Below are 14,207 nucleotides of genomic sequence, written 5' to 3' on the forward strand. Positions count from 1 at the left end.
CCTTACCTTTAAAACTAACTTTGATCAGTGTAATGAACAAGAGTCACCTCTTACAGGTAAGATAATGAGTGCTTGTGAATCATACTTCAATCAAAGACACCTTATTGGAAAAAAATAAATCTGTATAAAGAATCTATTCTGTGGGGTACTGCTATGATCTATTACTTAATACAACAGGTATGTTTTTGTTAAATTAAATTAAATGGGCGGTAAACTACATGTTTAGGAGAGACAAAAGGGTTTGTTTCAGCATAAAGTAGAGGGGAAAGTCATGACGGTTACAGTCCTTGATCAGTTCTTGGGGCTAAAAGTCATGTGTTCAAATCCTTCTTAATGTACAACCTCAGGCATGCAGTCTCCATACTCCGTCTGCAGGGCCAGACCTCCCAGGTACAGAGCAGTCTCCTCATGACAGGACAGTCTGTCTTCTAAAAGGTCCCTCCTGAGCTGGAGGTAATACTGGTGACGGGTCTGTTTGTGCCTAATGGAGGAGACCGTGGATTATTCAGGATCAGTTGGAAAACTTGCTTTCTCTGCATCTAAGGCGTGATCCCATTTAACAGAAGTCAGCTGGAGTTTCAGTTATAGCTCACATATTTACAGTATTTCATAGTATAATCATCAGAAAAAAGTTGAAAAAAGTTTGCAATGTTAGTTGTATCAAGACTTGTGAAAGTTTCCAACTTCAGCAATAAAAAAATGACTTACAAAAGAAGAGAGATGTTGTTTACAAAGAACTTAATCCTGAAGAAAAGGACAAACATGGTTGTAGGCACTTTCTTCCAGCTATCTGGAGCCACTTTGGAAATCTTGGTGTCATTATCGACAAAGAAAAACTCATTATCTGACAAGAGAATAGAGACAAGATCAGAGAGATTTCATAAGTGGTCTGATAAGAAAACACCCATTCAAGATCATTGTACCACCGTCATACCATCAAGATATGCAAGGCCAAAATAGAAATGTTCCACGAGGTTTGAATGAGCCACGATCATGTCAAACACATCCCCTCCTCTGGTTTTCACCTCACACTTGACCAGGATGCTTTGACCATTTGGCATCACCACACTGAGCTCTCTATAGCTGCCTGGAGATTTCCCCTTCCTTGTCTGGGAAAGGGAGGAATAAACGTGACGTCCAAAAGGCAAAGACAAAACAGCATGGTTAAAAATACTTTTGGACAGCATGAACTTACCAGGATGGATCCAGGCAGCTCCAAAACAATGAGGGGTTCCTCTAAAACTCTGATAAACTCAGGACCCATGTCCTACAAGCCAGAAATGAAGGGAGATGAATATCTAAAAGGACATATGGATGGAATTTAAATGTATGTCCAAATTTAAAAAAAAAAAAACATAGAGCATGAAAGACTGTCTCACTTTCACTTTCTTGTCATTCAAACTCATTGTGGATTCAAACTGTGGGAGAGATCTTGCACTGGCGGTTTTATGGCCGTCCATGTATGGACTGCAGGGGGTACGGTTCAGATTCTGCCAGCTGGGATAACTGTCTCTGAGTCCACCGCCAGAGGATGTTCTGGAGGAAGAGAGTTTCCCAGTCTCAGTCTGATAGGAGGCAAGATCTGTCACTCAAAAATAATGGCTTGGAACTAAATATATCTATGAATTACCAATGACTCAGGACGTCTGTCTTTTGTACACTCACTGGCCACTGTAATAGGTACACCTTGCTAGGCTGGACACCCTTTTGCCCTGAAAACGTCTTTAAATATTTCAGACACTTTGTGTCTGAAATATTCCTCTGAGATTTTGGGCCTTATTGACATGATAGCATCATATAACTATGCAGATTTCTCAAGAATACTCTGTTGGATTGAGATTTGGTCACTTTGGAGGGCATCACAAAAAAGCTCAAGAAACCACAAAGCTCTGACCGTCTGGTCAGGGCTTCGTGGCAGAGAGTGACATGATCAGCACGAATATTCCAGTAGGCTGTGGCATTCAAACAATGCTCAGAGTATACTGAGGTATACTCTAATCTTTGCTAACACCAGGTGTAGTTTTCCGCTGTTGTAGTCCATTTTCTACAAGGTGTAACTTGACTTGTTCGCTCAAAGACAGTACCCTGCATACCCTGATGGTTGCAGGTATTCATTTGAGCAACAGTTGCCTCTCTATCATCTAAAACCATCCTGCCCATTGTCCCATGACTCCTGACACTGAGATACTGCATGTATGACAACACACCTACTGCTCACTGGATATGCTCCCTTTTCGGACCATTCTTTGGGAACTCAAGAGATGGCTGTCCATGAAAATCCCGGACGACCAGCAGTTTCTAAAAATACTCAGTGTCTGCCTGTCTGGCACCAACAACCATGTAATGTGAAAAGTCACTGTAACTCTCTTATTTCCCCTTTCTGATGCTCTGATTGATCAGGAGCAAGTCATTCTCTACCATGTTTAGACGCTTAAATGCACTGTGATTGTGCCATGTAATGGGAAAATCTGCTTATTGTGTTACCTAGTGTACCTAATAAAGTGGCCAGCAACTATAAACATGTCTTCTGTCGTCTACCATACTTATATCATTTAGACCTATCAACGAGTTTCTATTAGCTGCAAAATAAACAATATTTGCAAGGATTTAATTATCTGATTAGACCACTGAGTATGTTTCTGACAGAGTAAAATGCATTTAGATTTCTTACCCTGTACCATCAGCAGGATAAGATGTTCCTGAGAATGTTCTGTGGATTTTCTTTTTTAGGCTCCATGTTGAGTTACTGAAAGAACCTCCTGAAAAACAGATTGGTTAGTTATTGCTTTGGCAGTTTTGGTGGCGTGTCTGTGTTCTAAATACACATAATTGTTCATTTAGGAAAATCAACCTATTAAGCTTTCTTTCTGACAGATTAATGAGAAATTGAACGATGTCTTTGACCAGCAGCCTCTTAGAATTGCTAATACAGTGTTCGGTTCATTCTGGATGTCAAAAGGCAAGTCTGGAAAGAGCACCACTCCCAGCCCACGGGGGTCAGGGGAAGGTGAAGATGATCCTCAAACATTACCATCTAGTTTAATTGTTCTTAGGATGCTGAAAACAGAAATAAATACTTACTGCCAAGCTTTGGTCTGGACTAATATAATATGCATGTAGAAATTCAGTAGAGTTGTAATAATATAGACCAAAAACTTTCATTGTGGCCCTTTTCAGTCCGTCTCATACATGCACTTAAAGGTGACCTATTATGAAGTATTTACCTTTTCCATGTTTTTGTACTTCCACGGGACTATACTGTTTCTAGAAACAGTGTTAGCACAAAAAAGGGTGACCAGATGCCCCAGATTTCCCTGGAAAAGTCTCAGTTTTGGACAACCTGTTCACTGTAATGAATGAGCCAGAAAACCCGATATTGAGGCCGGAGACGGCGTAGCGTTTTAAAAAGGTTTATAAAAGAGTAGGAGGTGGTAACAGGCAGACGGGTGATGACAGATGGCAGAAAATGGCTGACCAGTTGGTGATGAGGCAGGCAGCCAGTAGAGACGATCTGGCGGAGAATGGTTGTGGGAGGCAGGTTTAAATAAGCAGAGTCCCAGGTGAAACGACTTGATTGTAATTAGCAGCAGCAGGTGACACTGATTATGGTGAGTGGAGTAGGGAATGAGGAGAGATCAGCTAACCAGCCCAAAAGACTCAGACAAAGGCAGTATATGTGACAAGTTCAAGAAGCGCTGGATGATAATTCAATAACAATATATATCGATCGATAGACGTATATCGATAAAAGAAAAAAAAGAGTCAATAAAAAGTTCAATAGAATAACAGTTTTCCTTCCTTTTGCATTCTAGCCATGTAGATTAATATTACAGTCATTACATCCTCCCAACCAATCACAAACAGACCCAGGAATGCTCCGTCACCAAGCTCCGCCCCCTTCAAAGATTTCAGAGAGCCCGCCTCCTTTTTTTCTTTTTTAAAAACTTGCAGTTTTGGTAAAAGGTTGGTTGAATTAAGGGTTGAGTTTGAATTCAGTGTTTGTGTGTTCTTTATCTAAAAATAGGTCGCTAAGCAACAACATAAAATAGTCAGGGCTGCACTTAAAACATATATTTAGGATAGGTCCCATAGACCTATCCTAAATGTTTAAAAGGAAGCCTAATAGGTCTAGCCTCGTGAGACCATCCTGATCTCGCGAGCTTTCAAGGTTTCATTCGCAGATCAGTCTGGCTACTCTCCGTCAAAGAAAATTTGGAGCCGTTCACCAAACGAACGTCCAATCAGCGTTGGCTTTGAGGCGAGTTGAGGTGTGACGCAACGGGAAGCGCGACAGTTCAGTCTAAAGAACATGGCGGCTTCAGCCGATGAAACTAGCGTTAGCGCGGCTATCGAGCAAGTTTTATCGGAATTACAGAGTATTTCTTTGCTGAGCTAACGAGCCTTTACCTGCAGCAGCAAGAGTAGCTTGGCTTGTGGTTGTGAATCTGATTGGTTCATTTGGCCCGTCTATCACCAATATAGGCCAATCAGCTAACCAGTATTTTCGCCCCTTCCCAAAATTACTTCAACGGAAGGTTTCCAGATGGATATGCGGAGCAAATCTATCTGGCGGAGTCAGGTAATAATAGGTCAGCTATATAGCTTCTTTTTAAACCAGTGAAAATTAACGTGTGAAACTGAAATACAGTAAACTTTGTCCTGCCGTGTAACATTTAAATGATAGCACTCAAAGCTAACTAACATTAAAGGCTGTTGTTTGGGGACATCACAGTTTCTCAGTCAGCTGCAGTGATGACAGTCAAACAATGGAAAGTTGAATCGTGTTAGCACTGTTCAGCCTCTCCTCAGAAACAGAACTTGCCCACTCAATTAAATCAGCTTCACCCGAATGTAGCCATTACTGGTATAAAGACAGACACACTTCAAACCTCAAAAAACGTCACAATTCAAACCCAGCTACCCATAAAAAGAGCCAGAAAAGTGTGAAAGTCCAACCATTTAACTGGCAAATGGACTGCTAGCAGCTACCACATCCACAGCAGTATTATTGGGCAGCTTTGATTTATTGTTTTAAGCTAGTCTAAGAAAATCAAACCCTCAACATGAACCAAAAGCAGACCTGAGCCATGCCCTACATCCAAATCACACAAATTATCTATTTCTATTATTGTTGTTCATTTTTGACCTAGTTTGGCCTGTCACAGAGGAAACACTGTCAAAGAATCACGTAAACTCATAAGACTGTTCTGGCATCAGTTCCCAACTGTTTCATATGGAAAATACAAACAGTGAAACAGATCTTATGCAAACGCAAGCTTTTACAAACAACAGAACCTGCCTGCTAACTTTATTTGGAACTTCAGGAACATGTTAGCGAAGGTTAGCAATCACTCTCAGGCACCGTTACAAATCAACTTAAACACTTGTATCCCTACTTCTGTTCAGCTTCTGATCAGCTGGTTGTGGCGCATCGGTAGGAAGGTTCAGTCTTCCATTTCGCTGCATTTAATTGACAGCAGTGATCATCCATCAAAACAAGAAACAATTGTGCATGTGTGAGTGTGTATGTGGGTGGTTGTTTCTATTTTCAGAATCTTTCTTTTCAATATAAAGCATGAGCAAGGGGCTCCAGTCAATGCTGCACGTTGATTTGATTTGAGATCTTCTTTTTTCGTTAAGTTGCTGCAGCAGCCCTTTCAACAGTTGGCACCCTACAAAAGTGCCTGCGGGGCCTACAGGAAGGATGAACTGCCTACAGCAACGACTAATGGCTGAATACATCAGTCACGTCCAAGCCATAAAAAACACCAAAAGAATCAACAAGCATTCTGCCATTGAAAAACGAGGTCACTCTCATTAGCCTGTAGGCCAACAAATAGCACCATCAATTTTAAGCAGGTCCAAAATAAAATTGTCCCCATGTTATCCAACATCTCAGTCATTGCCCTCACTACTGACTGGCCTGCTAATCTAAAAAGATAATAGGGTTGAGAAGGTATTGCTGAGTATACCGTTTTTTTAACTTTTTAAGATTACATTTGCAGTTCTTTTTATGTCTGTTTGGTTTTGGTTCACATGTGTTCTGTGCCTTAGAATAAATACTAAAACATGGCAGGTAGCCCTCCTCACCATTTTTAGGATTTAAATGTCACCATCATCTACGCACTGGACCCACAGGAGATCCAGTAAGCCAGCTTAAAGACGCGGTGCAGAAGGAAACAGCTTGCTGAGCTTTTCAGCTTATGCACTAATTTAAAAAATGAGATGGGACATTTGGAGGCACTTTTAACTTACTTAGCTAACTGAGCTGTTTTCCCTCAGAACTGTATGTATCAGATGGACAGATCCCCTGCAAGGTCACTCTTTGGTGGTTAAAGTACTCTGACAAAGTCTTGGCTTTAGCATTAGCCTCCTGTTTATATTTTTTTAAATGGCTGTGAAAAGATAGATTATACAAAAGAAGTTTCTTGTTGATAATGCCTGTATACATCAAAAGTTAAACATTGTGAAAATGACATGTGACATGGCCCTCACCTTTCCTTGAACCTTTGGTTAGGATTCTTAGCTTTAGTATTAGCATTAGCTATTCTGACTGAAGTGCTTATTTCTACTTAAAGGCTGTTTCAGGCACAAGTTTAACTTTGTCGTTCTTAACACTAATCCACTCTTGCTTCTGTCTTGTTTTGCACATTACAGAAGCCCTGTTTTCCCTTTCTCATTTACATATGTTGCTGAAGAATCTTTGGGAATCTGTTCATAGAAAATACCCCAAAACAATTTTCATACCTTAATTACAGACTATCAGTAAAAATATAACACAACTTTAAAACATAGATAGCTATTTTGATTTAAAATGTTTACATTTACATTTATCTGTGATTTAGATGGTGAACTCTTGTATATGGTATTATAGTTTTGTTATCATTTGTACTGAAAGTTTTGTTTTTATGGTAAACAAAAGACTTTTTAAACCAATAAAGACTGTTAGTTGAAACTTGTGATACTGTTTCCTGATTTAGGGTCCTTCACACAATAATAGGAACAATATGAAGAACCAACCGGGTCCCTATTAAGAATACCGTGTGAGAGATTCACTTATTAAGCTATTTATTTATTTATGCATGAATTTATTTATGCATAATTATAGAAAAGACTGGTCTTCCATAGGGGAACACCTTTCAGCTTCAACAGCTGCCCATTTGAGGTGCAATCACAAGTGTGAGCACCAAATGTGTGTGATAAGCCAAATTGGCCTTTAATCCAAAAACTGTGTCTATTTTTAACTTCATCCTGAATCTCAGATATCTGAAAGGAATGTTTCTCCAAGTGAGATCTCCCTTTCAGTTCATCAATGTTTCTTCTAGATCAGAAGACTGCATTTGTGGATACCAAACAGGCTTAAATCGGAAGCTCAGTTCTTTCTGAGAGTATGAGCGTATTTCCAGAAAGCTTGCCGATTTCAGGAACCACCTTCGGTTTAGTCTGAGATGCAGACAGAAAAAAACTGGTCCCTAACAGCATATGCCTCAAGTCCACCACCAAAGGACACAGAGCGGAACAGATCATTCTAAGGGCGCAAAACCAGCTTTGCATCTAACTTAGAATGCGCCTAGGAGGATGGGCCTCCATGTCCTTTAAAAAAAAAAAAACAGCAGCACACCAACTGCAGGTTGCTCAAAAGCCAGCCACCAGATTTGACTAAGACTTCTGGGTAGGTGCCGAAACATTTTCAGAAAGAACTGAGCGAAAGTCCGGTTGCCTCCGATTTAAGCCTGTTTGCTGTTGTGACGACCCAAATAACTGAGAACTTGCACAGGTATATTTGTGGATAGTTACTGATAACCCAATACACAGGAATGGTTAAAGTGACATCATTGGTTTTAGGAAGAATTATAATGTTTTAGCCAACTGAAAGGTGAACTGTGGATGGGAAAGGGGCTCTTCTGACTATCTGAAAATTTATATTTCATTTTAACAAGGAGGAATTAGTTTATAGATAATTTCTTTAAAGATCTTTCCTGCTATCAAACACTTTGTGACCTTCATCAGGGTCATTCTCTTTACCAGATCTGTGACCCTCTCCATGTATCGTGGGAGGTGAAATTGTGCCAGAAACCTTTGGATAAAGCACTTGCAATAAGCGTTTCAATAAGCTAGCAAGCACGTTGCTTGGAAGAATTTAAGGGTAATCTAGTTTTGTAGTCTTAAATCACATGTATAGGACATGACTTCCTCTTTTTGATTCACCTTTTACTCTTGGTTTGCTAGATTATCCAGTTGTGTTCCTAATTTAATGTTGCAATGCCTAAACTAAGCAAACTGCGACCCCACGTTGATAGGGGGACCAGAGTTCAGCTGTTCAGTCCACACCAGCGTTCAGATGAGCTTTCACACTTCCTAAAGTGAAGTGGATTATTCCAGGAAACAGTCTGGCCTGTTTAAATGGGATCAAACAGCTCTGGGGTGGAAACAGCTAAACAACAATTACCTGTCTCCCTCTGTGAATTACTTTTTTGATATACTGATCATATGTGGTTGTATCTTTACAATTTTCACAAAATATATAAAAAAAAAATCTAGATTTAATACTGTTTTACTGTAAATGTTTCTTTTTTTGTCTGTGCCTTGAGTGGACAAAAATGGGATCTCTGCACAAAACTGGTCCTGGAGACCTAGAAGCTTATGGTGGATATACTTTGAACGTAGTAAACACACATCAGAGTCAATAAAAATTGTTGAATCTTTTAGCAAGAAAGCAAGGAAGCACATTCCTGAAAAAGTCAAGCTACTGTGTGTCAAACGTCAGCTGAAAGAAATGGTTTCTTACTGTGTAATCTGTCCCTGACCGTCTGACTGCGGTCTGTCAGCTGGGATCCGTTCTCCGCCATGGACACGTGGTCAGCCTATAGAGACAGCACTTTCCAGCTCAGGTAAACCAGCAGAGAACTGCTTTCATAGAACAAGAAGGAAGTTTTCACGTTGCTGGAGAAAACACTGCCTCTCACTGAGCTTCTGTAGACGTCCTCCACCAGCTGCCTGATGAGGCGTTCTGGGGGCGGCAGCATGGAGGTCTTATGATGAAAGTCACAGGTCTCCAGCACCGTCAGCAGGTCGGTCCTCCTCACCGCCATGTCCTCGCACATGCTCAGCAGCAAACCCTCCAGCTCGGTGCTTATCTGGACCGGCTGAGGAGAGACCAGCAACAGCCAGAATGGCGATGCATTAATGCTCAGAGTGTGGAAGCCAGTGACTGTGACCGGAGGAAACAAGAATGGGAGATACCTGATTTTGAGGAAGGCGATAATCAGCGCACCAGTAAAGAGTCATTCCCAGTGAGTATACAACCATCTGAGGGCCGCACACACAAGAATGTTTAGACATTCAATTCCAAAAGTCAAAGCGATGGAGCTTTTTTTTTTTTGTTTTCTTTTTTTTTTTTAAGTAACCTGGGAATTTGCTTAAACATTTGGAGCTATGGGAATTATCTCAGCTATGTACAGGAAGAAAACCTGAGGACCAACAAGAAGCTTCAAAGGACATCTTGCAAACTAACTAAAATACACAGGAGTATGTTGTTTTATTTTAGCTAGCTATTTACCACAGGGCATAAAGGAGTTGTAAATGTTGAAAATGTTAACACATTGAAAACTTACCCAAACAAGACTAGTGTTCAGGTAGTGCTTACTGTGCTTATTGCTAATAAAATAATTGTTACTGGCTTAGAGATACCTCAGTCATACATCATTGGCTTTTTTTTAATCAAAATGGGAAACACTGTTTTACTAAAAAGCTAAATGTAACGCCACACTCCTAATGCTGCTTTAATAAAAAAAAAAAAAAAAAAAAAAACTGTTAAAAAATATAAACAACTGGACTTCTGTTGGGTTTAAAATGTACTGGGATCATGGGTTTAGAGATTCAACCTTTCACTTGCACCTCGAGGATAAAGGACACTCTTTTGAGGACCAAAATGTTCACATTTTGGAGAGAGAGGACAGATGGTTTGAGAGAGGGGTGAAGGAAGCCATTTGCGTAAACCGAGAAAAAACCCCAGCTTTAAACGGAGGAGGAGGGCACAGGTTTCAACTTTGAAAAACTTACAAATCAGCAATAGAGTAGTTCACTGCTATTGTTTTCATCCGGGTCTTTTCTCGCATGCGCGCTGGACTGGTAGGAAAAAGACGAACACAATGGCGGACGCAAACAGAGAAACTGACGAGTTTTAAGAGTAAATTGATGGTTGATGGTATCAGATTGCCAGATCCACACAGCAAAAGCCTGAAGGGACGGAGCGAGTCAGTGAAATGCTGGCGAAGTGTTCCGTACGGCGACATATACAGCTGCCTTATAAACACTGCAGGCCAGTACAGACGAGAGAGCATGAAAGCCCCTGAAACCACTGGACGGCTACAATTATTTTATATCGGGACATAGACACCAGCAACCCCCGCGACGCCATGAGGGATTAAGCGGGTCAGAAAATGGATGGATGGATGGATGGATGGATGGATGGATGGATGGATGGATGTTCAGACATGTTTGTGTAACAGCAGAAAGCGGCGTAGGACACAGACCGCGTCTCAGCAGAGAGGAAGACCCGCCCGGTAGGTTAAAACAAACATTGTTCACTACGGATTATTTTGGTGTTGTTGTCTTGTTAAAATGGGTGGGGGTGTCGGTGTGACGTCACGCGTGAACTGGTCTATAGGTTTCATTCCTGCCAAGTTTCACCCCAATTCACACCTCCATGCATGTGACCACAACATTCCTCCTGTGAGCCAGGCAATCAATGAGCCTATCGACTTTCCTTTGTTGGGATGAACAGTTCCAGGTGAATCTACAAGTGAATCTAAACTCTGACGAGGCCTCGCCAGCAGGTCTATAAAGTTTGGAACGCCACACTACTCCTGAAATGGGAGCAAAACGTCTTCAGCTTCAGAATAGAAGTCCTGTTGTTTATATTTTTAACCTTTTTTTGGATTGATCATGACCTGGATGACTGAGAATCTTCACCAACTTAGTGCTGCTTTGCATTGAAGGTTTTGTAAGAACATTCATTTTAGTGTTTTAGCAAAATAAGCAAGAACACTTCCTGGTTTAGTTCTAGAGTGGGTCATAGGAACATTTTGCAATAGCCTCTAAGCTTCTAAATGATGGATTTCTTCTCACAGGGATATAACTAAAAAGGTTAGTTAGGTGTTTTTTTTAGCTTTCATGAACAGAAGACAGGTTTTCCAGCTCTCCGACCTTTTCAGCTGCTGCCCTGGTGGAAGGAGCTTGACCCTGCTGCACCTCGGGAGCAGTAAACGAGGCAACGTCTTCACTCCGTGCGCAGCTCTTGAAGGCCAGGTTCCCGTTGGCTGACAGTAGCACTGAGCCTGGGCTCAACACACTACACATGTTACCTGGACCTAAACACAGAGCAGACCAGAAACGTTTTACCAAGACATTTAATATCCTTAAAGCAGCAACATGTAACTTTTATCCACTAGAGGCACCAGGCTTGTAACTTCCAGGTATAGTGCCCCCTGAAGGCCACTGGAAACCCTGCATTGTCACAGAATTAAACAGTCTCTCTCCGTGTTTTGGAATCTGATAGCAAACCACTTTGCACCGGCAGATTGAGAAGTCATTGAGTTAAAGACAAGGCCATGTACACCCCTCTGGATTAAATCCTACACCAGAGAACCAAAAATATGTCTGATCAGGCAAGTGCCATATCTGTCTTGTTCTGTTGTTACGAAAGTCTGCACACAGACTTTTGTAACCTAGAATAGGTCATATGACCCATTCAGCGATGGCTCTGACCCTCTAAAGTTACATAGGTGAGAAGGTCAGCCCACACAGAGCATAGATACATGGCAAGTGCTGTATATTGACCTTAAAAATAATTTAATCAATCTCAAAACTTGGCCTAAAACGCACACGGTGCTGCTTTAATTCGTCAAGTTTATCTGGTGCACTGTTTCATCCCTTTTCCATACAGCTGACACTGACTTCAAATCCTTGCAGGTGAGTACAAGGAGCTTAAAAGCGGTCACCTTTTTTGGAGATATCCAGTAAGGCATCAGCGGTGGCCAGCAGCAGACACCAAACCTCATCCTCTTCCAGGGGGGAACCCCGAGCCTCCAACACTTCCGTCAGGGTCACAAATGTGCCCATCCTGCTACACATGGGCTACACACACGACAAAGACAAACCAAAAGCTCAGGTGCACCGTCGCTCTGAGGACAAACACACATTTTCATTTTTACACACTGATGTTTTTCTGTCATAGGAAAATACACGACATAAGCTTCCAAAGGTATCTTGGTTTATAGATTTAGTTCTAAAGTAACTCCATAAGAGGAGATTTTAATGTTCTCTCTGGGCAGTTGTTTTCAAACAGATTACTGAATATGAGAGCAACAAAGCTGGCATCTGTCCTGGTGAACCCTTTTAAATCCCAGTTTTACGCCAATAAGATAATGGTTTAGTTGGATTTAAAGTAGGAAAGACAAGAACAAATTCAACACCAATTGCACATTTGTATTCAACTCATCTTTTTTCCTAAAATAGAAACAGATATTTACAGATGACCTTGCATTGTGTGCATTGAAAGCTGGGCGAGGAGACTTTTCAGGCTTAACATTTAACATAACTAGATTAATCAATAGAAACAGCAAGAGGCTAACAGTTTTCAAAGATTAAGAAAATAAACCTCGAAGGGATCGTCCACTGTCCGTGCACCGCTAGATTACTAGATTATGTTGTCCCAGCACCCACTCAGTGTCTGTTCTATGCTTTGGAGCCCGACAAAGCACGTAATCACATCTAATACAGCATAGCTGAAGTACAACTCAAAATACATATAATTTGACTTACTATGCCAGATGTGTCCAAAGTCAGAATTTAGATTATTTTACCTGATTAAAAACAAGATATACTGATGTACCAATTTGGTAAGTAGAAAGTATTTATTCATTTACATAGCACCAAATATGATGCAGCTATCCCCTGTGCTGGAGCAGAGACACATTTAAAGCAAGCTATGCTTTTAATCTTGGTGTTCATCTGAAAAAGGCCAAGAAGAAGTGAAATGCCACTTTCACTTCTGCTTTTCTGACATTGTAGGCACAATGACATATAAGCAATGCTTCACTAAAAGTAGCAAATAATAAATGCCAAAAGACTAGCAATCCAAAGCTCAGTCACATTAATCAAATATACAATTTTCTTATCAGTTTTTGAAGAAGTCATTATTTTACTTAATCAAAATCTCAGAGCTTAGCTCACTTAAACCTCAAAGCCAAACTGTAATTGTGTGAAGGAAGTCATCTTGCTGGATCGCACGGCTTGTCTCCACTACAAGTGCTTAACAGCAAAAAAAAAAAATAAAGTTGGTTGGAAGTTTAAAGATTAGATGGTGAGCTAAACAAAATGTTATTGCAAATAAAAACGTTGCAACCAAATTTTAAAACATGTGGATCAAGCTTGTGATTCTGATTGGGCTCTCTTCTTGGTTCTGGTTCTATATCTGTGTCTGTCAGCCCATCATTCTCTGACTGGCTTCTTTCGCCAGCTCAGCTCAGAGAAACTCAATGTTTGTTAAGTTGCAGAGAAGATTCTTTTTGAAAACAAACCTGATATCACTGCCAGGAGGCAGAAGTCTAACTCATGGTTCATGTAAAGCAATCCCTCTAATTCAGTGTGATGGATGGATAAGAAGCGCATTCCAAGGAATCAAACAATCCATACGCTACTAAAGCACAGTGAATTCTAAACTAGTAGAATATGATACTCCTCTTCAAAGAGTCTTATTTGACATGTGTTGACAGGCATCTAAACAAATACATTCCTGACTTGACATTTATCAATGGAATAAAATATTATTTTAGATCAATTTCATTTCATATATGCCTTTTGAAAAGTCTGAGTCAGGGTGTCTCTGTCCTGATCAAATGTGAATGTTCTCACCGACTGCTAGTATTTTCATTTAAAAGACAGAGGCCGTTAAAACACTGGCTTTTGAGGACAACCAAATAGGTTCCATCAGAAGCAAAGCAAAATGGTAATATAATTCAATTCAATTCAATTTTATTTATATAGCGCCAATTCATGAAACATGTCATCTCAAGGCACTTTACAAAGTCATATTCAATCATATTATACAGATTGGTTCAGATTATACAGATTGGTCAACAATTTCCTATATAAGGGAACACAGTTGATTGCATCGAAGTCCCGACAAGCACCATTCACTCCTG

At 40.6% G+C, this 14,207-nt stretch overlaps 1 protein-coding gene across 3 annotated transcripts in view; it reads right to left on the minus strand.

Annotated features, from left to right (window-relative positions):
• Window positions 1-14,207, minus strand: part of frmpd2 (FERM and PDZ domain containing 2) — a 40,822-nt gene that overhangs the window by 22,635 nt on the left and 3,980 nt on the right. For all 3 annotated transcript variants that reach the window (XM_036142476.1, XM_036142475.1, XM_036142477.1), the window contains exons 2-12: window positions 12,003-12,138; window positions 11,209-11,372; window positions 9,244-9,309; window positions 8,967-9,146; window positions 8,789-8,864; window positions 2,672-2,759; window positions 1,380-1,536; window positions 1,196-1,267; window positions 935-1,109; window positions 709-844; window positions 343-481 (exon numbers count right to left, since the gene is read on the minus strand). In XM_036142476.1, the coding sequence (XP_035998369.1) occupies window positions 343-481; window positions 709-844; window positions 935-1,109; window positions 1,196-1,267; window positions 1,380-1,536; window positions 2,672-2,759; window positions 8,789-8,864; window positions 8,967-9,146; window positions 9,244-9,309; window positions 11,209-11,372; window positions 12,003-12,135 (1,386 nt within the window). In that variant the 5' untranslated portion in view covers window positions 12,136-12,138. The remainder of the gene's footprint in view (window positions 1-342; window positions 482-708; window positions 845-934; window positions 1,110-1,195; window positions 1,268-1,379; window positions 1,537-2,671; window positions 2,760-8,788; window positions 8,865-8,966; window positions 9,147-9,243; window positions 9,310-11,208; window positions 11,373-12,002; window positions 12,139-14,207) is intronic.

This window comes from Fundulus heteroclitus, chromosome 10, assembly GCF_011125445.2.
Source record: "Fundulus heteroclitus isolate FHET01 chromosome 10, MU-UCD_Fhet_4.1, whole genome shotgun sequence".
NCBI lineage: Eukaryota > Metazoa > Chordata > Actinopteri > Cyprinodontiformes > Fundulidae > Fundulus > Fundulus heteroclitus.